This window comes from Balaenoptera ricei, chromosome 11 (genome assembly GCF_028023285.1).
Source record: "Balaenoptera ricei isolate mBalRic1 chromosome 11, mBalRic1.hap2, whole genome shotgun sequence".
Classification (NCBI taxonomy): Eukaryota; Metazoa; Chordata; class Mammalia; order Artiodactyla; family Balaenopteridae; genus Balaenoptera; species Balaenoptera ricei.
In genome coordinates this window covers 1,445,490-1,471,886 of record NC_082649.1, presented here as the reverse complement: position 1 = coordinate 1,471,886, position 26,397 = coordinate 1,445,490, and the positions used below count along the sequence as shown (strand labels likewise).

Genomic DNA, 26,397 nt, shown 5'->3' with positions numbered 1-26,397 from the left:
TTCATTTCTGAGGTCTCACTTCTGAACATACCATGATTTTTTCCTTAAAGGGGAAGGAAAAGGCCTGCCCTTTTGACATAGATCTGGAAAGGCTTCAGAACCGCTGTTGCCCTCATAACACGGGTAAGCACCGGCCGGTGTTTCCTGAGTTAATGAGCTTCTGGCTCCTGCAGGGAGGAGCCGCGCTGCCCGGCAGCCTGGCCCGATGCTCCCAGGCAGGCTGGGACTGATCAGCTCTTTGTCTCCTTTCCAGGTGGGAAGGAGAGAATGAAAACGAGGTGGGCAGGTGCAAGGAGACCGGCAAAGTTCACGTGACCGTGGATCTCAAGTACTACCGGCCAACGGAAGTGGTAAGAGCCTCGGCCCTGGCGGCAGGGCCACCCCCGGCCGCCGGCGGGGAAAACACTAACTGGACATTGCAGCCAGGCTTCCCAGCTCTGCCCCGGGCTCTCTGTCGTCCCTCAGTGCGCGTTCCCCAAACCAGAGCCCGGGGAATTGAATTTGGGGTGTTATTCTCGCCACAAAATGCATTGCTGTATAAAGGAAAACAGGGTAACACACACCCAGGGAAAGAGCTGGTTTCAGAAATGGAGGCTCACATCAAAGGCAGATCCCATCAAGGTAGTGGCCTGATTGATGGCTGAGCCCCGGTACCTGCAGGACGTCTGCCTTCCAAGGCCCCCCATGACCCGCAGGGTCTGGAGATCCCGGTGCACACGCTCACGTACACACACACACACACACACGCACTCACACATGCACACACATGCACTCACATACACACGCAAAAACCTGAGCGGTGTTAAGCCCTGCACACTTTTTAAGCCTCAGCTCAAGTACTGTCCTGGTTGTGAATCCTTTTCTGGCCGACATACTACCACCACTGAACTTTCTACTTTTTCCTTTGTATCTGTTGATACATTATATGCTATACAGAACTATATTATAACACTTATTATAATTTACTATACTCATCTGTTTACGTGTTTTTCTCCAAAGAGTTTCTCCGAACTCTTTGAGGAGAAGGACCTTTTTTACTATCTTAGATGATAAACTCAGTGCTTAATGATTGTTGGTGGATGGGTGGATAAACACATAAATTTCTAAATACAGAAGTTCCTGTATATATTCAGACTTTTATTGAATGACTGAACACGCATTATCTATTAATTTGAGGGGTGAAAGAATCCCCCTTGTTGACATAGGCATTTCTCTGACCCCTGCCCCTCACCCCGCAGTTTGCCGTTTGCCTTTCAATTTCATCGATGCTCCTTTCTCCACCTGATATTTACTTTAGTATTTTTAAAAACACGACTAGCCACTAATTACTAATGTTTCTTACCGTCCCAATCTGTAATAATACTTAATCAAATACTAAATCTTAAAATACAAAAAAATGAAAAGAAGTTCCTGTATAAAGAAATGACCTACAGGTTGTTTGAGCATAACGTGCTCCTTTCCTAGATTTATAAGAACTTGTAGCTTGGTGTTGTCACTTAAATGTGGGCCACGTTCACTGTGGAGACAAAACTCAACGTTTTAAAGGTACCTAAAGGTGATAGAAAGCAGCAGCTTCAGAGAGAAATGTTCAAACGTGGTGGTGGTTCCCGAACGAAATGTATATTAACCCTGAAAATAGAATCCTGGAACCTGTTTTACCTGTGTTTGAACCGAATTCCTATCTGTTGTACAACTTTCTGAGATCAGAAAAGCCACGGTGAAGAAAGATCGAAAGTGAACCTGTCACCGGTAATCACCCTTCAAACTGTCTTGTTTCAAACAAAAGAAAACACTTCATTTCATGCGCTCTTACTCACAGGAGCGAATAAAAAGGAAAGGAAATCAGCAGTGCTTGGCGACTGGGGCTGTGGAGGCTGCATTGTCCTGGCCCGGGCGGGGCCGGTCTTTGACACACAGTGAACAATGGTGCTGATGGGGGTGGGTGTGGCCAGCAGAGGATGTGCTGGTCCCAGGGAGGGGACACCAGCACGCTCCTGCTGACACAGCAAGGAGACCCGGCTGTGGAGCCTCCCTCCGGGCCCACAGATGGGCCACGGGCTCTCGTTTTCCTGGGACATAAACAGGCAGCTTTTTTTCTGTGCTCGCAAATGAAAACTGTCATCTCAGAGTGGAAAACGGACGGAGCCAACCGTCAACCCCTGTAACAACTTCACCGTGGCCCTTCTCGTTTCCAAAGCTAGGAGGTCGTTAAGAGCAGCTTGTCTGTCAGCCATCCTTGGGCACCGTGTGGGGTTGATAAGGACCCTTGGGCTCACGAGACGGTTCTTGAAGTCCCTGTGGACCCTCTTTCCTGGCGAGGCTCCGTCCTTTTGTTCTGGCCAGTGTCCCTGTCGTACCTCTTCTGCAACTCTGTTTGCACAAAAGGTGTTTGAACGTGAGGGTGCCCTCCTCTTTCCTAGGCTCTTCTCTCACCCATCGAGCTCTCCCCACCACCCGGATCCCCTTTACTGCCTCTGGTCTTGGATTTTGAAGCCTGCGGTAATTTTGTCCACTCCACTCAGCACAGGGCTCTGTCGGGCAAGCCTTCTTGTGTGGTGAGCCTAAACTTTTCACCTCATTCCTCAGAACAGCAGTTTTCCCAGAACTTGGATCGGCTTGACAGCCTTACCTGGAGTTGCCTCGGGGGTGATGGTGTTCCTCCAGGTGAAAGGGGATGAGACCTGGAGCCCGCCCGCGAGCTTGCACTTGGGTCTGTGCCGTAAACAACACACCCAGGGGGTCGCTGGCATGAGGTCTGAGAAGCACTCGATGTGGGGAGACGTGTAATTCTCCGTGTCCAGCTGTGTCCTTCCCTTTTCTGTGGTCAAGTCCATCTTCCAAGTACCACAGCCTCCTTCTCATCCTTCCTCGCTTTCTAGAAAAGCTTGTTCTCCTGATCAGCTCTCATCCTGTGTCTTCAGCACCTAGGACACCCCAGAGACAAACACATAAACTAGATCTTCTTAGAGTCCAGTGGGTCCAGAATGATGGAAAGAAAAAAAATGCCGTAAAGAAAATTTGGGGAGAAAAAGCAGGTCATAGAACACCGGTATTCTAAAGCAAGACTAAAGGGAGATAAAGATTTACATTGTTTTCTGAATGAGATTCAGACCAAGGCAGGCTGTTTACGCAGCACAGGCCAGCGCTGACCCCAAAGAGGCCGCCAGTGATTCTGTACAGAGCAGACCTCCCAGCCGAAAGCCTTTCCCTCGTTGATTTTGTCGCCACAAAATCTTTGGTCCTGCTTCTGCTCCAGAGTGGAAAGTCCTGAAAGTTGTTGTTCTGAGCCTAGGACTCTGGCGTGCGGTTGAGCTGAGCGGAGTCCCATGTTCTAGTTCCCTCTCTGGACACCTCTGGGCTTCCCTTGAATGTCTAGGAGTTTTACTGCTGTGGGGGGCTTCATCCTGGAAATTGGACTTTACATTTCCCACTGCCCCTGAATCCCAGCATTGGTGATGGCAACACGAATACTTGGGTCCTGTACCTCTGTCCCCTCTGGCGTTTTCTCTGCCTGTACATGTACGCAGAGCCCTGGCATCGTGCATTTGTGTGCAGGGAAGAAGCGGGGTTGGGCTTAAGGCCAGACGGCCTGAGTTACCAGATGTGTGATCTCAGGCGTGTTACTTCTCAGTGCCTCTGTTTGGCTGTCTTTAAAGATGGGATTAATAGTCAAACTTCTTTCAAAGAATTGCTGGAGAATTAAGAGAGTCACTTACACAAAGCGCTCATTAGAGCAGTGTCTGGCACGTGGTAAAATACCAGTATTGATGCTGTTATTGTTAGTTATTCATTCATTCAGCAAATGTTTACCAAATCCTGTGTTAGACCCTAAGAATTCAGCGTGGACGAGACAGACACATGCGGCCCTCGTGGAGAGTGTGGAGAGGAATAGGTCAGTTACTCAAGTCGAGTGCCTTTTGAAAAGTAGAAGGACATCACTGGTGAAGTGTATGTATTAACCACTAAAAAGTCAATAACATGGTATAATCAGGGCTTCTAGCAAACACTAATAGGTACTCTGATTTTTTTATTCTTGTTTTATCTTGATTTTTATCCTTTCTGACCCTCTTTCTGAAGATTCAGTAGCTATTCAGTGGTATGGAATTGTCAAGTAAATAGGAGAAAATTAACATTGACCTATTACTTAATTTAAAATAACGAAGATGTCTTCTTTTTTGTTTGAGAATTTTTAACTTGGAAAATTCACAAAGGTTGGATTAGGAAGTATTCATCCTAATGTACCAAATTTAATGACGCCAAATGTTCAGTTCACTTAAAAAAAAAAAAAAAAGCTAAGATTTTTTTTTTTTTTTCAGTGAAACAAACAAAAAAATTGCCTTTTTTCTGCAGAGCATTTTAGGAAGTGGCATGGGAAACACATTAACAGACCGAAATTGAAATCACCTATTTTCCATGAAAAAATGTCTTGATTTAAACTCTACTGGGTGATGGAGCTAAGTTTTTCCTTGCTGTATTATTTGTCTTTAACATTCGATTTTCTTGCCATTGTATTTCTAATGTCCTCTGCTGTGATTGGTTTTTGCTTTCTTTGCTTAGATACTTAATGTTTATTCGCATTCTTTATAGATATTAGAAAAAATTCCTGAGTTAAAATCTAGAGCTGGGAAAGCAGTAACTTCAAAGAAGGCCAACAGGCTAGTTAAAGCAACACCTTCCTTCAGTAAAAACATGTGGCCTGTTTCTAATCAAATTACCATATGCTCGTTGAGTTGTCCCCTCTGCAAACTTTTCCTAATATTTTTCTGTAAATGATGTTAAGTTAAATGGCCCATAATTGCTTGTTCTATCTCATAGCCCTGTTTAGAATAATGCTGGGTAACACTTTCCAGACCTCAGGAATCTGATCTGTCAGCAGAGGACTTGTATAAATACCAGTTAGAGCTTCGCCCAGCGCCATCCCTGGACACTGGGGGTCTTGAAACGGTCCCTTCTTCCCCCGTAGCTGTTCTCACCCCCTCGCACACGTCCCTGCCCTTAGCAGGAAACTGGACCCTCCCTTCCCCGCGGATCCGTCTCCTCCAGCTCTGCCAGAAGCGCCCATCTCTCCCGGTCCGGATCCTTCTGACCTCCAGGGCTCTAATCCCACCCCTACGCCCCTGCTTTCCTTTGTTCCTCGTCTGGATGGTGGGGCCCAGGCGGAGGGGGTGCAGACACAGCAGTGAAGGGCGAGCCCCTCTCTCTGCTCCGGGACCTGGAAGAGGAGAGGCCGGGCTCCTTATTCTGTAAGCGTCAACTTGCAGGCCCAGCGTTCTCTGCTTTTATAACTGCCCGAGCACAACGGCGTGGAATGCTGTCACAATGCTTCCTCTTTTGTAATTATTCTCTGAACTTCTCACTGCTTGTATTTTATAAATAGTTTATATCTCGAAATCACTGTTTATGTATTGTAAGCCTCCCTCTTCGGCTCCTCGTACTAATCTTTCTATCCCTCCTTAATCGCGCTGGCCTTTCCTGCCCTTTTCCTTCCTTGAACTTAACCGAGAGAGCTGTAGTTTCAGTCTCTCCAGTTGAGTCTCAGCTGTTCCACAGTGCGGCCTCCGTGCTTCACAAGACCCCGTACGGAACCCCCAGGGTGGGTGACATTCCTCCTAAAGCCTGGGCTCTTCCCTCGGCTCCTGTCCCCTCAAGAGCGTTTACGTCTAATGAAATAATAATTGTGTCCCGACCGTAATGCCCCCGACTTCCTCCTGTTTTTCCTTGAAGGGTTTATGATTAGATCCAGATTAGAATGATGCCGTTAAAGACTTAAATACCTCGGTGAACATACATAACTATATACCTTCCCTTATATTAAAAAAAAATTTTTTTTGTTTGCATCCAAAAATCTCCCCGGTAGCCTTAATGTAGATGCTTTCATTCCTTGTACCAATAGGGAATTCCTATAAAATCTGTACCTTTGTTCCAAAAAAGCTGAGCAGGTAATGACTATCCTCATTTGTAATCATAGTAATGACCTCTTGACATCTACAACATAAATTCCAACATCTTGGAAATGTGTTGTAGCCTCTGCAGCTCCTTTCTTTAGGAAGAGCAATCTGTCCCCGAGCTCAGCCGCTACCTGCAGGGGCTCTGGTCACTCACAGGAGAGAATTCCTCCCGGAGATGCGACCAGCCACTCTCTCTTCCCTCTCATCTCCGGCCGCTGACATCTGTATTCCAGAATTTTAGGAATCCCTATTTGCTGTTTGTTTCTTAAATCAGCAGTGCTGTTCCCGTTCTATCAAGCCATAATTATCTTCTGAAATAACTGTAATTCAGAAGGCTTTTCATGGAGATTTCATAGATAACACTATCTGTGTTTCCTTCTTCCACCTGTTCTGCTCTATGCGTCCGACAAGGCTCATAATTCCTTAGCAAGTTTGATTGTCTTTCGTAGCACAGTGTTCACTTGTGGACACTAGCTACTCTGGGCCCCCCAGAGCTCCGTCCCTGTCTGTCTGCAGCGGCCTGTCTCTTCCCTCGAGGCCTCCTGTGGCTTCGCTTCCACACCCCTGGCTCAGGGCAGGCTGGTCTCTTCACTCACCGGCACATCTGCTGGCACGGTTGAGCGCTCACTTGGCTGCCGCGGCCGGAGGGCTCCGAGCTGCCCCCACGGCTGACGCTCTTGCTTCCGAGCTCGGCAGCCCGGCTGGACCTCCCGCACAGTCACGCCTGATGTGCCCGGCCCGCTGCCGAACGCCCGGCTCCGCTCAGCCGCTGTTCCAAGCAGGCGCTGTACCTAACAGCCAGGTCCGCTTTGTGCCTTTTGTAGTGCAGCCCTAAACTAAGAGACGGGCCAGTGCCCAGGTACTAAGAGATTCTGCAGTTTTTAGGATTCGTTGCAGGAATCCTTTAGTGCATTCATCACATACATTTAAAATAGAATTCTTATTTACCTTCAGCTTCTCGGAAGGTATATCAGCACATATAGAGTATCCCTATAGGGTTGAGGCCTTAGAGATTTAATTCAGCAGGAGTGTTTATTGAATTCCTGCTGTGGAAGTGAGTCCTTGTAGCAGGTGGGTGAGGGAAGGCCCTCAGCCGGCAGCGAGTCTCCCCCAGGGGAGGGTCGGCTCGGCAGCTGCAGGCCGGGCCAGGGCAGGAGCAGTGGGGCGCTCACTGGACCAGGCGGTGGCGGCCAGAAGAACAGTGACAGGCGCCATGACGCTGCAGAGATGGAGGGCACAGGGTCAGGGACCAGATCGGGTGGTGACGCGCAGGTGGTGGGAACTGGGGTGCCGTCTCCCCGTCGGGGACCCGGGGACAGGACTCCCTTCGCGGGGCAGGGGCCTCAGGGCCTCGGGGCGCCGGTGGCCTGGTGTAGAGGAAGGCAGTCGGGTTTGGGGCTACGTGTCCGTGAGGCGAGTTGAGGCCCTGAGAGGGGCATTTGGGGCGGGGGGTCGTGAGCCGGAGCTGGTCCCCGGCCAGGCAGCTTTGGATGCAGGAGGTCAGTCTCAGAAACTCGGTCTGAGGAGATTGGTTAAGAATTCATATATTAAGCATTCGTGTCCGAGAGCCGCGGGGCCAGACCAACTTGTTCCCCACCCTCCATCGCGAGCGCCTGCCTTCGAGGTTCCTCAGGGGCTTAAAGGGCTGATGCCAGAGAGTTGACATGAACTGGAAGGCGATTCCTGCCTCAGCTCAGGCAAACTGCGTTTCAGGGATAAGCAGAGACCTAGTTCCAAAATGACGTGCCCTGGAAGGCGGGAGGCGAAGCATCTTGGTTCGTAAGGGTGGAAGGCTCGTCTGAGTGTAAGGTGCTTTCTTTACTGTCATCATTGTAATTATCGCCGTCAGCAGCATCGTACAGGCCTGTGAAGCCATTAGTTATCAGAAGACATCTGAAAGCCTTCCTCGAGCTCTTCAGCTCCTGATGTTTTCGTGTTTTTCAACATGTCTTTAGTTTTGGCCCCGAAATCTTCGGGCAGAAAAGGCCATTTGCTGCTTAGTGCGGCCACCTCTGCTTCTTGATCCTATGGTGGAGCCGACGGTCCTGGTGAAAGGTGAGGAGGTGGTTTTCCCCTCAGATTCTGCGAAAGTCTGTTCCCAGAGGCTGTTCCAGGCCCCGGGATCCAGCACGTTCCAGGGCGACCCCAGGAACTTCAGTATCACTGACGGGCTAGAGACCAGCCGCCATCTGTCACTTCCCTGCCCCCTCATCCTCTTCCTCCCGCAGAAATCTTCCCGCGAAAACCCGTCTCTGTGCTTGCTTCTCAGAGGCAGCTGGACATCACTTTTACAGCCGAAAATCTATGTTGGTTTCCTATTGCTGCTGCAACAAACGATCACAGAGCAGCTGAAAACTGCACAAACGCATTATCTTACGGTAACAGAGGTCAGAAGCTGAACTGAGTTTCACGGGACTAAAATCAAGGCATTGACAGAGCTGGGCTCCTTCTGGAGAGGGCTCTACTGGGAGAAAATACTGAATTAATCACTTTGACCAGTTGCTGGACCACAGTGTCTCCTGCTGTGTGGAAAACACATTATTAATCACCTTGAGGAGGAGGAAGAGTTGGATGATTCTAGTTAACTGTCAGTTTAAAGTTTCAGACACACCCTCAAAAGACACAGGGAACGTGCACCTGGGCCACCGCAGACAAGGTCCAACCACACATACGTCTGAGGGAGCGCCAGGTGAGGGCACGAGAACAGTAGGATCTGGGGGAGATTTGTGGCTTAAAAAGAGACCCAGAGAGCGTTCCGGGTTGGGGATGAAGCAGTGGCACTGCGGAGACGTGGTGCAGGGACCACGAGGTCTCCCGTGGAGACGCCGGCCCCGTGGGGATGCTGGCGCCGGGGTCCCTTCCAGGCTCCCCCGCGGTGCACCCTCCGCTGTCTGGGCAGCGCTCGGCCCTCCTCCCCTCTCTTCTCACCCTCTTCTTCTTCCTGCATTTTGACCTCTTTTCCTTCCTTCCTGCTCTTGCTGTTGTGAGTCTCACAACCATCCAGGAGTCATCCTTAAGCCCTACAGAGTCCCTCTGCCTCTGAGATCACCCACCTGTCCTTTGACAGGTGTCTTCTGACCACTGACCAGTCACACTCTGAGGCGTCCCCTTAACCAGTTCCGTTAAGTTAGTTAAACAAGGTTCTTGGTGGAGACTGACTCTTAAACAGTTCGCAGCTGTTGTGATTCACGGGCAATGTCGGGAACAGGGAGGACCCTTCTCTCCTAAGACAGGGATTTGTTAATCTCATAAACATGGGTCCTTAACAGTCGTTCCAAGAAGATCAATCTAAATACGCTTTTATTCATTTTTTTACATATTCTTCGACTTTATAATGAAATGTCTCCCTATCTTTCAGGGATTTTTGTTGAGAATGAAATTAATTCTATGCAGAGTGATATTAGAAAGGCACGGTACATTTTAAATTCAGATTGTTTCTATTATTTTTGGAAAATAGGTCAGCAGAGGAAATGGGGCAACTGTGATCCTCTAAAACCACAGTTGAACTTGGGGGAATATGTCGAGTTTTCTCTAAGGCATGTTAAGATGTTGAACAGAAATATTCGATTTAGTTTTAGTTTTGGAAGGTTAGGCTTGCAGTGTCTTCCTCTTTGTGCACCTATTTTGGTAAAACTTTCAGTCAAATGTATTGAAGTAGGCTTTGGATATGCTGTCCAAAACAGGTATCCAAAATACAGTTTTTATTACTGTTACATTTCCCAGATGAAGAGGAGTGACCTGATTGAGGATGGCTCTCTTGCTAAAAATGTTAACTTACAGTGACAGTGTGAAGAAATCAGAATTCTAACGGCTTGTGGATCAGATCAATAGGAAAAACAAAAGAGAGAGAATGTGGGTCAGAACAGTTATGATTTTCCTCTGAGGTCCTTGTGCCGAGTGCCACCTGCTGAGGTGAGAGAGGAGCCGTTCTCACAGCCTGGCTCATCCGTGGACGTGGCCTGCATGCCCGTGGACGCGGAGCCTGTTCTGGGCCCGTGGACGTGGCCTGCATGCCCGTGGATGTGGTCTGTCCTCGGGTTGGTGAACATGACATGCTCTCTTCGTGAACCAGCCCCTCGCAGCTGCCCTACAGGTCGGGTGGCTGCCGCTCCCTTGGCATCGTCTCCTCCCCCGGCACTCAGGGAGGCCGAGCAGCCAGGGGTGGGGACAGGGACAAACAGCCCTGGGGTGGGCGGCGAGAGCCTGGCCCGGTCACTGCGTGGTGCTGGGCGACCACACCCCCGCCCCGAGGGCGTGAGGGCAGCTCAGCCCCCACTGCAGCGAAGCCAGGACGGCTTGTCCCATCAGGACAGCGGTGGCCAAGGCCACGGGGCTAACTGTTGGTTTCTTTAACATATTTACCAAAAGGCCGGCACTTCCCTCCTGACATCGGGTTTGTCTGGCTAAACGTGAAACAAAGCCTTTGCCTGTCCAGTGGGAGTGTCCACCGAGGTCACGTTTCTTCCCGTCCAGCTGCCTCACATCCGAGTCTGGATCCTACATAGTCTTGTGTTCACAGCTTCATTGCTCTGGGGCAAACACAGACCCCACGGCCGTGGCTTTCGGCTTTCGTCAGCAGGAACACCTTTGCACACACGCTTAGGTTGACGTCAGTCTTCCTGACTCAGGTGCCCCGCTCCTCGGCTGCCCTCCCCGACCCTGGCTAAATAACGTTTAGGTTGTTCTGTCCCCGGCCTCTGCTGAAATCCAAACCAAACCATCCACTGCCTACTAGAAATACTCTCCTTTCCTTGTCTGCATTTTTCATGACGTTGCTCTATTTTTTTAAGTAATTCAACCTCTTTTCTGTCTTCCTTCCTCATCTTTATAATTTTTCCAGGCAGCTGGACTTTATTTCTGATACCCTTATACTTTATGGTCTGTATCCCAGGCTCAAAAGTAAAGTGTATATTTATTTTAAACGTGAGTCGACGATGTCATTATTTCTCCTGCATCTTCTGTCTGTGTGACATTTTGTGCCCTGACCATCACGTAGACAGTAGGTCAGGGTGTGGTTTTTGCAGGTATTGTTCATGTAAACCACTGGCAGTGGTTTTAGTTTATTCATCAAAAGGAAACAGCGAGGGGAAACACTGGGGTCAGATACATAGGGGTTAAGATAGAAGGCGGCGTTTGAAAGTGGCGCCTTTGGCTTCATCTTCACGTTCCCCTGACTCAGCATCCGTTTCCCCATCTTCTGAATGAAGGATGACCGTGCTAAACTACACAAAAGTACTGGGAAGGGAGCTTAGCGTGTGTGAACCAGCTTGAGATCTCACCAAAGATACCATATTAGTGTAAACTGCTGCAATTGTTATCAAAGGAAACCCCTCAGAGCGGACTCTGGATTCACCTGCCTGCGTTAGTCAGCACCCGCTGCGTCCGCCGGGAGCCCCGAGCCTCTCCCCTCTTGGAGGTGCCTGTCTCGGTCCTAGAGTCCGTTTCTGGGTGTCGGAGAGAATCAGAGTCGGTCCCGGCCCTGGAAGTTAAAACAGAGGACACGTGTCAGGTGTCCGCCGGCACTCAGGTGGGGGAGGGACGGGCGCAGGTTTGCAGGGCACCTGCTGTGGGTGACTCGCCAGCGGATGCCTGCCGGCTGGCACATCCTGTCACCCTGGACGCTCAGGATGGCGTTTGTGAAGCCCTGTTAGCACCCCTCCACCCAGCTGGTCCTGTGCGGCCGGCACACTGCACGGAGTCCCACCGAAGAACTTTCCAACTTTCCCAAGGCACCTAAGGGGTGGAACCCAGGGTGCGTCGGTGGCCGAAGTCTCGGGTGAAGACAGACCCAACGCACAGAGATAAGTGAGGTGGACTGAATGTGTGAAAATGGCGAGGAATACCCCAAATGTGCAGGCTGTGTATGGGGCGGGTTCAGTGCAAACAGTGGCCGAATGGTTTTCTCCACGTGCTTCCCAGCGATGCTCTCCTTCCGGGATAAAGGTCAGCGCCGTCGTGGTGTGCGAGTGTCCGTGTGTCCTTAGAGAAGTGACCGGAGACCACGTAACAGTCAGGTCTGTGCCCAGGTAGGAGTGGCAGACGTGCGCGGCTGGGGGCCGCCTGGCCTGCAGGGCTCAGGCCGGGTGCCCTGTGGTCTCCAGAAGGCTGCCCAGAAGTTACCGGTCTGCGAGGGCTCATCTCAGAGCAGCTGCGAGTGGTCTGGGGGCTCCGGACCTGCAGGGACGGGACAGCCGCGTGCCGGGGCTGCACTCAGAGGCTGTGTCCCCCATGCCCGCTTTTGGTTTCAGCCTCGTGGAGAAGCACGTGGAAGCTGATTCTCCCCAGGGGAAAAGTGCTCGAATACAACAATTTTTTATGTAATTTTAGGGAAGCATCGATCCTTCCCAGTCTTCACGCTGAGAAAGTCAAACTGAACGGCCCAGTCTGCCCTTTCCTCTCTGGTCCCAAGTTTTCGCTTGGCTCCAGTATTCTTTATAGGGTTTTATTTTCTAAATGCCCATTTTGAGTGATTAGAACTTTGTAGAAACTGATGATGTGTAGCCGTCCCCTCACGCATCTGTAGCTAAGCCCCCCACAAATTCAGTGGGCGCTGTGGAAAAGCGAGACGGCTTTCCCTACCCCACAGACCATGGAGAGCTCTCACCCCCCAGGGAGGAGATTCATAGGACCCACACACTGACCTTGGCAACTTCAAAAGATCATTTACCGATTAAAGTTAAATTGACAGTGGAAGTTTGAAAGTCAAGATTCCGTGCCCAGATAGCGTTGGTCTTCTGACCCATCTTCGGGAAGCTCCGGGTCAACGTGGGCCGTGTCTACGCAGTCGTACGTTTTGGGTGCCTTGTGGTGGATGCTCAGTTCTCTGGTGGCTGAAGGTCTGTGGGACCACGACCCGTTGATTCCGTGCAGGGTACAGAGCGCGTGGCCATTGAGTGTCTGATGACTGCGCAAGGGAACCCCACAGATAGATGCAGAGGAGGGATTCGAGCATCAGCTCGCCGTGTCGGGGGTTGGATCCATCAGTTTGATGGATTGCCTCTCCCAGGTTGGTGATGTATCTGCTGTGGTCTCAGCCGTGATGCGGATCAGCTTGTCAGGCCTGTGCACGCAGATGTCTCTCCCTGTCTTGCGGGAGGGGCGGGGTATCAGCAGGGTTTAGAGATAAAGTCGACTTGAAGGCGAGGAGGTGAGAGCCCAGCCGCTGCGGGGACGCGTTGACAGGCGGTGAGTCCCGGGTTACCTGCCGCTGAGCACGGGCTCAGACTCTGGGGACTCGGGCGACGTAAAAACGATCTTTTAAGATCAGAAGTCATTTACCTTGTGAGCTTGTTTGGGTTTTGTGTTATCGTCTTATATACGCAGGTAAGTTTACTGACTGTTTCCAGGGATAATTCCACGGTGGAGCCAGAAGCTGTGGTGTGACGTGCCATCTCCTCACTCTGGAGGGCCTGGGCCCCGTCGAGCTGGGCAGGTTTCAGCGAAAGACCACTTCCGCTGAGAGGAGCGACTTTTTCCTTCCCCCAGACTCCAAACCCTCCGTCCCAGCTCTAAAGCCTGGTTACAGCACAGACTGCTGATCAGTCCCTCCTTCTCCCTTTTCCTCTGATGGAAGCAGCATCTCAAGCCTGTGCGAGGGCAGCTTATGGGGGCGGTTGGGGGGGGAATCAGAGGACACAGACCCGACCATCCGCCGCAGGGCTGAGCCTGTGAGCCGCGTACGGGCCGCCCAGGGGTCACAGCGGCCCTGCTGGAGCGCGTCGCACACCCTGTCACCTGTCCTTTCTGGGAGGGGCTGGCCCACGTTGTACTTACCTTGTAGATGAGTCTTTCTGAGCAGAGCTGCTGGTCCTCCCAGCTGTGAGATGCAACCCAGGAGGAGGTGAGCGCCGTGGCCTCTTGCTTCCTCGGGTACCCGGGCTCTTCCCTGGGCTCCCGGGATGTCCTCACGGCCCCACGGGCCCACCTGGCCGTCCGGTCCTTCTTCAACGTGCCCTCGGGATTCCTAGAGTAGTTACTAGATTTAACTGAAAAGGAGTATTCTAGCGGAGTTTACAGCAGGCATAGTTTGAGGGAAAACCAAGCCTGCTTTTCCCACAGTCGGAGCCACTTTATCGCCCTTATCTGATGCCATGGGGCTTCCTCCCCATGGAGAACGGTCTTTACACCTAAACTGCCTCGCTGTTAATGTCACACTTCACTTCAGCTCTGCCCACCCTGCGCCCTGTTGTGTGTGGACCACAGGGGCCCCCACTGCGGGCCCCCTCCTCAGACTCCCCCTCTTACCTGCCTTTCCTTCTCTGAGCAGCCTGGATGGTCACTGGGAGCGCCCGGCATCTGCAGTTACAGGCTTCCCGGCCCCGAGGCTCGCGAGATGCCACCTCTGTTCCCATGCGTCCAGGCCTGGTGGGCCAGTGGCTCGTGGCCGTGGCCTCCAGGCCTGACGGGTGAGCACCGGGCCTTCCCCCTCAGTGCTTCTGGACAGTTCCTCACTGTGCCATTAAAAGTGGATGAGAATGGATTTGTTTATTCTCACTTCAATTGCTTATACATTTCCTGATTCTAGGAAATGTTTAAGAAGTTTATTTACCTGTGTGCGTAGGGAGGGTGCGGCGCATCTTATGATGTCCTTAGTGCAGTAACGGATTTTCCTCCCAGAAAGCATGTTTTAAGTGATATGGGGAACCAGCCCTGACCAACCAAAGCCTGTTTTCCCAGTAACACGTCTAAAATGCGAATCAAAATACTTTAGGCACACCTCGTGACTGCAGGTAGTGTTGTTTCTCGGTGGAGGTGCACGTTCTGAGTCCCAGTTCCGGGCGCTTCGAGTGGGCAGTGGGGAAGGACAGAGGCCGCCTTGCGTGGCCGGCGTGCGGTGCCTCCTGTGAGGCCAGGAAGAGAGGCCACAGGAAGCAGTCCGCTCCTGACTCCTCTCGGCTACGTGTCCTCGAGCATCTTCCCCCGTTTCTGAGACCCAGAATCCTTGACGCAGCAGGTGGGCAGGAAGACAGGTGCTTTTTAAGATCACAGTCTGTTCAGCCCGTGTTTTGACCTCGAAACCTTGTGACTGGGCTTTGCTTTCTTCAAGTCACGTAAAAGCATGGTTAGCAGAGATGTGGTTCTGGCGGCACATGGGGATGTACTTTTAATTCCTCCTCTTCCCAACCAATAATAATATTGAAATTTTGGGTAAACAACATTTGAGAGGTACTGAAACTTGAGATTCACTTAACTGCTAAAATACTACTCTCTTATCCACAAACCACCAGTTATAAATGTTTCCATGCCCAGTTCTGTTGACAGCAGGAGACTTTGGAAAGTTATAAGCCAGGAACTAGTAAGAGATGCCAAATGCCTCCTCGCCCTCCCTGAGCTACGGACCTGAACGTTTGCCCCTAACGTTACGTTCTCGGGGTTCAGAGACTGTGGACCCTGGTGTCCAATCATGCAGGATAATTGTGCACAAAGCTTCAAGTGGACACAGTGCAATGGAGCCGTTGAAGGCTGCCTTCATTCAGACCGTGGAATAACCAAGGAAAAAGTTTGAGCTGAGATGCTGAGTGAAAAAAGCAGTACTGAAACATGTACAAGCAGGACGATTGCAGCCGCACAGGTGAGAGAGCAGCGGGTGGAAGTCCCAGGCTCGTGCAGCCCAGAGGTTGACCTTGGCTGTGCTCTGATGGTCGGCCTGCAGGGGGGCTTCCCCCAGTGTTCACTGGTGGGCATTCTTCACCTGAGAGTGGGAAAAAAGGAGCATGATTGCCACAGGCCTCAGAGGAGAGAGGCCAGCGTTCCCACAGGGCCTCCAGTGAGAACGAGGGGTGGGAAGCCTGGGTGTCAGAGCTGAACTTGTTCCCTTGGCAGATGTGTCCCTTTGTTAGGGTCGAGAGCTGTGTCTGGTCTGGCGGTCGTGTCTGCCGAATCCTGTCATCGTGGCAGACGAATGACAGGTGATCAGCGCGGTCGACGGGGCCTTAGGAAGTCAGGCGCAGCGACATCCAGAAACCCATCTCTTGTGTGGGATGACCGTGGGCTTGAACGCATTTGTACAAGAAGCCTGTGTCAAAGGTGAAGAAAAGAAGAGGACTGTGATACTTCGAGTCCTTAACGTGGATCTGAAAACCAAGTTCTGGAGCAGACCCGACCCAACAGCACTGCCCGTGGGGAAGCCCACGCGCTCGGCTGTCTGACAGAGTCAGGCCGGGCTCCTCTAGTGGACGGGATCTGGGCTTGTGTCGGCACGGCCACTGCTGAGAAACGGCTGTGACCACGCGGACCGCGGCAGCTTTCTCCAGAATCTCCCCGGTCCCATGTGGGGTCCGGTTCCCGTGACGCCCAGAGAGCCATGTCCAGGAAGAAGGGCCTGTCACGCCCCATCTCAGCATCTGGACATCTGAGGTCTCATAACATCACATCCCACGAAGAGGCAAACTCCTATGTTGGGTGGGAATCAGCTTTTAGCCACTTTGGAAGAACTGTTTCTCTTTGAATCGGAACACGTTTTGCCGCAAATACAGTTATTTGTCATGCCCGTCATCAGCAAGCAAAAATAATTCACTTTAAGGAATTTACTTTAAGCTTGCAGAAAAGGAAGAAACATTTATAGAGATATGGAAAGGAAGACACTTATTTACCAATAACTTTATTCGTTACTTATAATTAGTATTTATATATAATTTTAAAATGAGAAGACTTCTGCCCAGCCCCTTAGCTCTGATGGCCTAATGTAAGAAAATAGAATGGAATAAATTATTCTATTTTTAGTTTTGTCATCACAAAGAACGTATGAGAAAATGACATATGATTCATTTCTCCTAAATTTGAACATTTATCCTGAAATGGCACAGGCCTGTCTTTAGGTTTGGAACTCGCCTCGGTGCTGGGGGACCTGCAGCCGGCAGTGCTGTTTGGGCCTGCGAGGGTGGAGGACGGGACTGCCCTCCCGTGTACGTCATCCTCCGTGGGACGAAAACGCCGAGACGTTCAAAACGAAAGGAGGGTCACCTGCGCTTTTGAATAATAGACACAATTTATGTGAAGAATTGGGTCCGTTGGGTAGTTCTAACCCGGAGCGTGGCATAGTTCGCCCTTTTGGATAGAGCGATGGACCCGCTGTCCAGGATGGGGAGGGGGGGATTGGGGGGGACACGGAAGGGGGCAGTGAGTGTGGGGAGGGGCTTCACAGTTGCTGCACCGTCGGTCCCGTGGAGCTTCCCGAAGCAGACACCCCTGGGCCCCTCCCGCGTGCGCCCTACCTGTACAGGGCCGCGGCCAGTTTTCCTGGCGGTGTACTTGGCTATTCTGACTTCTGGACAGGAGAAGATGAGGCCGACCTCTCTCCTTGCCTCCTGTCACTGTGTCTCAGTCATCTTTTCAAGTACAGAAATGGTCTCAGATTTCAGACAGGGCTGGGATGGAGTTTTGTGTCCAGGACACGTAGGTGCCTGGAGTCCAGTGACCACAGGGGGACAGGACAGGCCCCGGCGAGTTTCCCGCCAGCACCTCTGCCTGCCGTGCCAGATGTCCGTCACGCAGAGGAGCTCAGATCTGCAGAGCAGCGAACACAGATGTTGCTGTCCTGTGATGTTGCAGTGTTCCTTCTCAGATCAGCATCCCTGATACAGGGTGTCTTTAACTCAGCCTTTCTAGCCACACGTGAGAATCAGAAATGTGCTGCAGGGTCCTTCCTGTGCAGCTTCTGACCCTGTTCAGAGTGCGTAGGAGCCGAACGATTGTAGATCTGCTCCCCACTCCAAGGGACAAACTAATAATTTGTCGTTTATGACGCTTACTCCAGACTCCCCCCCTGCACGCCCCCCTGCCCCCCGCCAACCCTGGAGCTGCTAGTGAAACAGGGAGCTCCGTTTGCTCTGAACATCCAATTTTTAGTTTTCAATTTTCTTCTGGTGACTTTTCTGAATATATGAAAAAGAAATGAAAGGGTTGCTGATTTTTTCCAGCAAACACAGCAATTAAATTCAGAATAAAAATAAAACCTTTCAAGAGTAGTTGAGAATAAAAGTGAGAAGTTTTCTTACATAATGAAAGAAATATCATATTCAGATAAATCAGTAGGAGCATGAAGACATTTCCTTAAAGAAATACTCTCTTTCCGGCACTTCTGTACATGGTAAAACTTGTGCCACATTGTTAAATACAAAGTATTTCAAATTAAACGCTAGCTTCCCAAGGAGAGTCTTGAAGAGATGGACAAAACAGATAAACCAGGAGATCCAGTTTCGGGGGAAGTTTATGCATTTGATGGCCTCCCTTGTAGGAAAGCACGCAGAAGGATCTAACTTTGGGTCAGTTTTCCATCAGCAGAGGACCCTGTGCTGAAGCTGCGTCGCCCCCAGTCTGTGCAGCAGACAGAATGGGGTCTCTTGAACACGTGTCTGTACCAGTCCTGGGACCTGTGGCGGCAAAGGCACTTTGAAGGTGATCGAGTTCAGGGTCGTGAGACAGGAGGTGCCCCTGGACCTCCGGGTGGGCCCCAACTGTCATCACGAGGGACCTGAAGAGGGAGGCGGCGGGTCCCCGTGATGTGAGGAAGGGCCAGCAGGCTGGGAACGCGGGCGGCTCCAGAAGCTGGAAAAGGCGGGGACGCCGTCTGAGGCCTCCGGGAGCAGCCAGCCCCGCGCCCCGGAGCCGTGAGAAGGGCCGCGGACTGCGTGGAGCCCGGCATCTGGGGGGTTTGTTCTGCGGCCCCTCCAGCCCACCTCCCAGCTCCAGCCCTTCCCGGAGACCCTCCCGGCTGCCCCGGGCCCTCCCTGGGTCCTTTCACCCCATGCCTGTGGTGTCCTGTCCTTTCCCCTGCTCCCATTTCCTTTATTTTTCTTTCCATTCTTAAAACATAAACTCCCAAGCTCGTTTTTCCAGCCTGATACACCGTCTCCTGTTCGTTTCTTCCCCGGCTGATTCCTCGATGGCGGTGTCCATCCTTCTCTCACCAGCACAGCCTGGGTGTGTGCTTTTTAGTAACACCTGGAGATTAAGTTAGAGTCGGTGAAGCCTGTGGAGCACATGGGATTAATGGTTTTAAAGGCCCTGCCGCTGAGCTGCACACGCGGTTCTGTGTGAAAACGGAGGTTGGGGGTCGTCACCCTTCGTGTCCACAGCTGTGGTGGGTGTGTGCCCGCGATTCCCAGTGGCTCTTGGAATTTCCCTTTGGCCAGGTGACAAGACAGCTTTCACCATCCTGAGGAGTAACCCCTCCAGCTCTTCCTGAGGAAATAGGCACCCCTGCAGCGGAGGAAACCGGGGCCCCTCCCCGCGTCCCCAGGCCGCGCCCTCGTGCCCCGGGCCTGGAGTGCAGCCCCTTCCCTTCCCCCGCCGGACGTGCCCGCTGGTGGCACCTCCTCGTCCATCTTGACCCATCCGCTGGCCTCAGAGCAGCAGTTCTGAGTCTGCTCACCTCCTGACCATCAGGAGGTCAGTGATTTTGTGCACTTTTCTAATAAGCCAGGTCCCCAGAGATAAAAGAAGCCACCACAAAATACTCAGCTCTTTCTGGAAACCACAGAGAGCCTCTGCTGAACTTGCTTGCAGGGAGGGGGCCCCTCCTGACGCACGCACGGGCGGGGGGCATCTTGGGGAAGCGAGTTTGCACCGAGGTGATCTGAGTTCTGACTCTCCAGGGGTTTCCCACCCGCTCCAGTGACACTGCACACGCGTGTCCGGGGCAGACCCTGCAGTGCCCGTACGTGCGTGCGTGCGCGTGCAGACGCAGAGCTGCAGGACGCGGTTTCCTAGGTCCAGGCGCCGGCCAGGGCTCTCAGGTCCCGGGAGGCTGCCGTGACTGGAGCCATGCCCGGAGCACCAGCCGGGGAGAGGGAGCTGGGCTCTGGTGCAGTGGGCCCAGGAGGAGCCTCTCGCCTGCACCCTTTCCTTTTTCGAGCGTAAATAGGATTCACATGTGGCCGTGGAAGGTGTGACACGTGTGAACTGCCCCTGAAGACGCCCTTCTTCTCAGTGTGTTACTTTTTGGAGACGTAGGGTCGCAGTGTTTTCCCAGGTCACCTTGAGTCATCAGAAGTGGACGTAAGTGGTAACTTAGGAGAGAAGAGCTCTCTCTCGTGAGCTTTCCCGTTTTCGTCTTACTTGGCATCTCATCTGCCGCCTACTTACTGTCTAGACCAGAGGTCCTCAAACTTGCTGGCACATCAGAAGCACACAGAGGGCTTCTTAACACCCAGATTCCTGGGCCTCGTCCCCAAAGTGTGACGCACCAGCTCTGGCCTGGGGTCTCCACCCTTGTTTCTCTAACATGTTCGTAGGTGCTACTGGTGCTGTTTGTCTGGGGACCACACTTTGAGAACCACTGGCTTAGAACGCAGGGCTGCAGAGGTCCCGGTTGTTGCACTGTTTTGTGTTTAGGAATAACTTATAAGAAGTCGGTTTTAGGTTTTCTGTTTTATTCCTAGTTGAGTCTGATTGATAGGGTGACCAGCCAGCCTAGTTGGTGCAGAACTGAGGGGGTTCTTGTAATGCTGAAACAGGGGACATTCTGGGTAGACTGGGGGTACCTAGCCGCCTCGGACATTGACTCGGCTTCCCAGACGCGTCCACAGTGGCTCCGGTACGTCCTTCCACAGGAAGGGCTGTGCACGTGCTACCCTGTGTTTCTGGGCCGCCTGGGAGAAGCAGGGGCTCCTGGGACTTGAGTGATACCTGCCTGCAAAGCTCAGCCTCTTATTCTTCTGAAATCGGGAACGTAATTGAGACGTTCGTATTAAAAACATCCCACTGCTGGGCCGGGATTTTAGCAGTCTCTGCATTAACACATCTGTGATTTGGGGGAGAATATTAATGATGTGAGGTCCCAAAGGGAGTTATGTTCTGTGCTATTTCAGAGCCTTCATGGGTTGAGCGTTTTTGCAGGAGGCACAGAGATCCGTTGGTGTCTGAGGTAACTCCCTGTGGAAGTTGTAGCCCGTAGCAGAAGCGAGGCTGCCACACAGCGGCCCACCTTCCTGCTCTTCTCCCACGGACTGGCGGTCTCTGGAGGCTTTGCGGTCGCTACCCTTGTCCTTCACAGTGAGTGGCCAAGCCCTCACTTGTACCTTCAGGAAAGTTTGGGTTTTTCGGGTTTTTAAAATAAATTTATTTAGTTATTTATTTATTTATGGCTGCATTGGGTCTTCGTTGCTGCACGCGGGCTTTCTCTAGTTGCGGCGAGCGGGGGCTACTCTTCGTTGCGGTGCACGGGCTTCTCATTGCGGTGGCTTCTCTTGTTGTGGAGCACGGGCTTTAGGTGTGCGGGCTTCAGTAGTTGTGGCACGTGGGCTCAGTAGTTGTGGCTCGCGGGCTCTAGAGCACAGACTCAATAGTTGTGGCGCACGGGCTTAGTTGCTCCGTGGCATGTGGGATCTTCCCGGACCAGGGCTCGAACCCGTGTCCCCTGCATTGGCAGGTGGATTCTTAACCACTGCGCCACCAGGGAAGTCCAGTTTGGGGTTTTTTAATTTATTCATAGAAAGAAGTGTGAATCTTTCTATGGACAGAAGTAACAAGGGAACCAAAGGAAGTGGTGCCCCCGAGTGGATCCTCCCTGCGGGGTGGTTGGAGGGGCGTCCTCTAATCCAGCAGCTTCGACACTTGTGCTCACCAAGCAGAGCTTGTGTGTCTTTAACACACTCAAACTAAGTAGGAATCTACAGAGGCAATAGATGTTTTTCATTTGAACAGATGTATGTTCTAATTTAAAAGCTGGTTTACTGCCACAGTAAATAATCTTCAGGCTTTTTCTGAGTGTATGTAATATCTGTGGCATAGTTGCTCACTCACTGGGTTGTGGGCGGATGAGACATTTCACCCTGCCCACGCTCACTGACCCTGTCTCCACTGCTGTCCGTCTCTACACCTGGCTCCCTCCCTCGGCCCCCTGGCGACACCTGTGTGCCGACACACCCATGCACACGTACACAGGGCTGACGTGCCAGCAGGAAAACACATAATGTAGTAAGATGGATTTATTTCAAACAAGCATATCAGGTAGAAATAACAAAACCCGGCACCACCGTTTACCAGCTGTGTGACCTTGGACGTGCCACTGACCTCTCTGAGCCTCAGTTTCCCCGCAGTGCAGACTGTGAGGCCGCCCTCTTAGTGTTGTTGGGTCAATGCAGCAATGGCAGGTAGTAGGTACCAGTAACTGACACTGCACTAATTAAGTGATTTTAGCATGCATTTTGTAAAACTTTAACAACTCTAATATTGAGATCCAGATGACTGTATATGACCCTAAAGAACATTAAATCTGAGTCTTTCAGTTTTACTTAAATTTTTTTTTGTTAAAATTTTAATTTTAACAATCTTAAAATGATTTTTTTAACATTTAAAATTTAATTTGAAGATTTAAAACACTATGTCATAATTTAATGGGCAGGGTTTTTCTTTCTTGGGGATGTAATGGTGCCCCTTTCAGCCAGCGACCCCTTAGAATCAGTGAAACAGGGTAATTGTTGTCATTCTGCATTTTCAAGCCATCACGCACACTTACGTGTTTTCATGATCCCGTCCTTGTTCCCGGACATTTCTGGTGGCCCGTGGCCTTCTTGTTAGTACATTTGGGAGAGCAATGAGTAGAGCACAGGCTTGGGCTTCAGAGGAGCTGGCTTTCAGCTCTCCCCCACCGCTAACCAGCTACATTGCCTCGGGCAAGTCTCGGTTTCTTTATACTTAGAAGGGGAACCATAGTATTTACTGTGTAAAGTTGTTACAAAGATTAAAATGAGATCGTGGGCATAAACACAGCCCACTTGTGGAGCATGTAGTACTTGCTCAGTTAACGATGAACAGGAAGCCAACCCGTGGCTGTGCTTGCTGCTGACAGAACTTTATCCACCGCAATTTTGTGTAATTTTCTCTGAAGCAGTCAAAAGCCATCCAGAGCCACCCTCGTCCAGCTGATGGCCATGCCAAGTGATAATAAAACTAGGCATGGGGGGTGCCCACATCCGGACCAGACGGAGCAACAGGGACCAGACTTTCCCTCCTGTCCAGAACAAGCAAAACAAAAACACAAAACATGGGAAAATGGCTCTCGGTGCACCGGGCGTCAGGCAGCAAGGACCCTGATCCTGAGGAACGGGAAACAAGTGAAGTCAGCCCCTTACGTGCCCGGCTCACTGCCCTGCGAGGGTTTCCAAGGCACAGCAAGGGGACAGGGTCGGTAGAGGCCGGCAGACTCCCTGGGTCTCGAGGACAGAGATGAGAGCTCAGGGAGGCCGGCCGGCAGGAGGACTGAGGACAGAGCTGCTCAGGCGGCCCCCGGCGTGTGCAGGGGAGAACTGACCAGCACACGCGTGTGAGGAAACGACCCGAGGCTGGGAAGAACCACCCAAAAGGGTTGGAGCACCAGACGTGCGCACCAGGCCAGGCACAGCCTGCTCCCTCCAGCCGGGCTGGAAAAGGGCACTGTCCACAGGCGTTGGCTGGAGTGTCCGAGGGTCTTGCCTCTGTAGTGGGGATTTATTGGCCCTGCCTTGGGCGCTGCTCCAGACCTGCCTAACAGATCTTAAAAGGAAGATCCAAAAGGACCACCCTGTTTCCAGGTAAGTTAACTGTGTCCCAGAATAAAGTTCAAGAGTATTTGTAACAACGTAGAAATATTAACCGCCTCAGCAAGGTGAATTTCACAATGGATGGAATCCAACCCAAAATCACCAGGTTTGCAAAGAAGCAAGAAAATGTGTCCCATAATGAAGAGGAAAAGAATCTATCAAAACCAACCTAGAACTGACCCAGATGTTGAAATTAGTGGCAGGGGGCATTAAGCCCATTTTTAGAACCCTGCTCCATATGTTAAAAAAGTTAGAGGGAAGATATAAAGAAGACGGTTGGACTCGTAAAGATGAAATCTGCCGTGTCCAACGCGAAAATGACATCGGATGGAATAAAGGGTCGACTGCACTGCGAAGGAAGAGCTCAGTGGAGACCATGTGAGATGAGACACAAAAAAAGAATTTTCCAGAAAATGAACAGAGTGTCAGTTCTGTGGGACAACTTCAAGTGCCCAAATGTACACATAATCGGAGACCCCGCAAAGAGGGGAGAACAGAAGAGGTGTGTGAAGAGATGATGGATAAAATTTTTCCAAATTTCATGAAAACTATAAACACACAGATCCGAAAAGCTCAGCAAACCCCAAGCGCAAGAAACAGGGAGAAAGCAGCACAGAGGGGCCTCATAATCAAATAGCACAAACCAGGGATAAGGAGAACGTGTTATAGGACATGTGACACACATGGGACAGAGATAAGGACGCAGGTCTTTGTACGTGTGAATTATGAGCCTTAGAAAGTTGTTAAAGCAAAAGCACGTAGATCGGGTTCCCTGACCTGCCCTGTAGACGCTCCAGGAATATTTTGAACCAAGGCCGGCGTACGCAACAGGAGGCTTCAAGGTGATTCCTTTAGAAGAAACGTTTGTATATGTAAGTGTGCAACTGTTTCACTTTGCTTAACAAAAGCCGTCTTCTTACTGGTCTTGTTCTGTTCATTCCTGCCCATTTTCCCTCTGCCCTCTGTGCAGTTTGAAGCCTTGAGTATTCATTCATTAGGCCAGGTAGGGTCCACCTGACTTAAGGAGATCCTGGCTCTAATTTAACTGTATTAGTTTTTCAGAGGGCGTTTAGGAAGCCCCTAGCGGCAGGACACTGGAGCGTACGGATCCCGAGTTCCGGTAGCTTGTAGGCAGTGGAAAGGCACAAGGGACAGAAACCCTGGGAATGAAATAGAAGAGGAAAAGGAAGGAGATTTGCATGTCGGCGGTGCTGGGCTGGATGCGGGACTTACAAGTTCACCTGCCCAGGTTGCCAGAAACATGTTTACTCCCAATACCCAGTGTCTGTATCACAAGATGCTAATAACGTCTCTGATTCAGAGTGGTGGGTGTAGTTTTTCAGTCATACTTCCCTTCCGTTCCATGCCAACTGTGACTCAGGGGGCACGTCCCTGATTGCTCCACTGCTGGATGATGTTAGTCAAGAGACAGTTCATTCAGACAGTAGAAATCACTTTCTCATCACCAGTGAAAGCTTTCAAGAGCTCATCGCAGAGTCGTGTCAGAGGCCTGCACTTAGGTGATCTTTCGGGCTCTCGCTCATGTGTGCAGTGGCTGGGCGTAGGGCAGAGCCCCGTGAGAGGGGGACGTGGAGGGCACACCTGTCCGTGTTTGCAGCCAGCCCAGCCCGGGTGACACGCGGGCCCACGCCAGCCGTTCCTCCTGGGTGTCCTCAGTGGTTCCAGACACGTATCTGGCGTGAGCTGCTCAGCCTGTGACGGCCCCTGGTGCTGATGAGGGAGCTTCATTTCTCCACGCAGCCCTCAGAGCAAGACCGTTTTATACGAAAGTCAACTAACAGCAGCAACCGTAAAAATACGGGTTCTCCAGCGTTGGCTGTAGGTGATCTCCAGGGCAAGTGACAATTTGTCAGAGTCCTATCATGACGTCCCGTCATGTGTGTATATGGAGAGCTGAGTTTTTAAAAATAAATTCATGTTTCTTGGGTGGATACCCGAAGTTGGAAAAAACACTACCCCCCAAATCTGTGTACACCTCCGACGTGCGGTGTAGTACGGCTGACACGTGGTGGTGGTTTGTGCTGAAGCCTCTCTTGCTCTCACACCTGCTTCTCCTCCATCAGCAAAGGCTGTTTACTCTGCTTTACGTGGAAACGTGTACCCAGAACCCGGCCCCGCCACCTCCTCCCGCCGAGCCGCGTGCTCTCTGCCGGGAACCCCTGCGGCATCCTCAGGCACTCCACTCCTGCCTCTCCGGCTCGGTCTCAGGACAACAGCCAGAGCGACACCTGATGCAAAGCGAGATCACGTGACTGCTCCCTTGAGCCCTCCCCGGGGCTCCACCTCCTCCACCTACTCAGAATGGAACCCCAAGTCCGCCCATAGCCCCCAAGGCTCCCCGTGATCTGCCCTCGCCCGCCTCACTGAGCTAGGCCCCTGGCCCTCCCAGCCCTTCACCTCCTGACCCTTCAGGCTCCCCAGGGACACACAGACCAGGCCACCAGGGAGCTGGAGAGCAGGACTGGCTCCCTCCCGCCCTTGGTCCCCGTGTCCGTGTCGCTCTGTCCCAGGAACCTCGACTAAGCAGCAGCCCACGCTGCGGCCCCGTCCACTGCCTCTGTCTCCCGAGCGCCTGGCCCGCACCTGACCCAGTTGCCCCCGGGCTGCCTGGTGGACGGATGAGCTGATTCCAGCCCCTGCTCACCATGGAGGGACAGGCCTGCAGTGCAATGCAAGGAGGTGTGGGCTGAAATTCAGAACACCTGGGGCCTGAATTCCGGTCGTGACCTTGATACTCACCGCCTGTCTGACCTTGGGCAAGGTCCAGACCTGGAGCCCGGGCCCTGTCCCCTTTCCTGCAGGGTGGGCGCCTGGGCCCCTCCATCCCTGACACCCAGTCGTCCTGAGAAGCAAGAGACCCTGTCTGCGTGTTCCCGCCGTCCCCAGCCGAGCAGGCCTGCGGGCGA

At 51.8% G+C, this 26,397-nt stretch overlaps 1 protein-coding gene across 2 annotated transcripts in view; it reads left to right on the top strand.

The window, feature by feature from the left end:
* GMDS (GDP-mannose 4,6-dehydratase) overlaps positions 1–26,397 on the top strand; it is a 490,833-nt gene that overhangs the window by 423,713 nt on the left and 40,723 nt on the right. For both annotated transcript variants that reach the window (XM_059937772.1, XM_059937771.1), the window contains one exon: positions 254–350. In XM_059937772.1, coding sequence (XP_059793755.1) covers positions 254–350 — 97 coding nt within the window. The remainder of the gene's footprint in view (positions 1–253; positions 351–26,397) is intronic.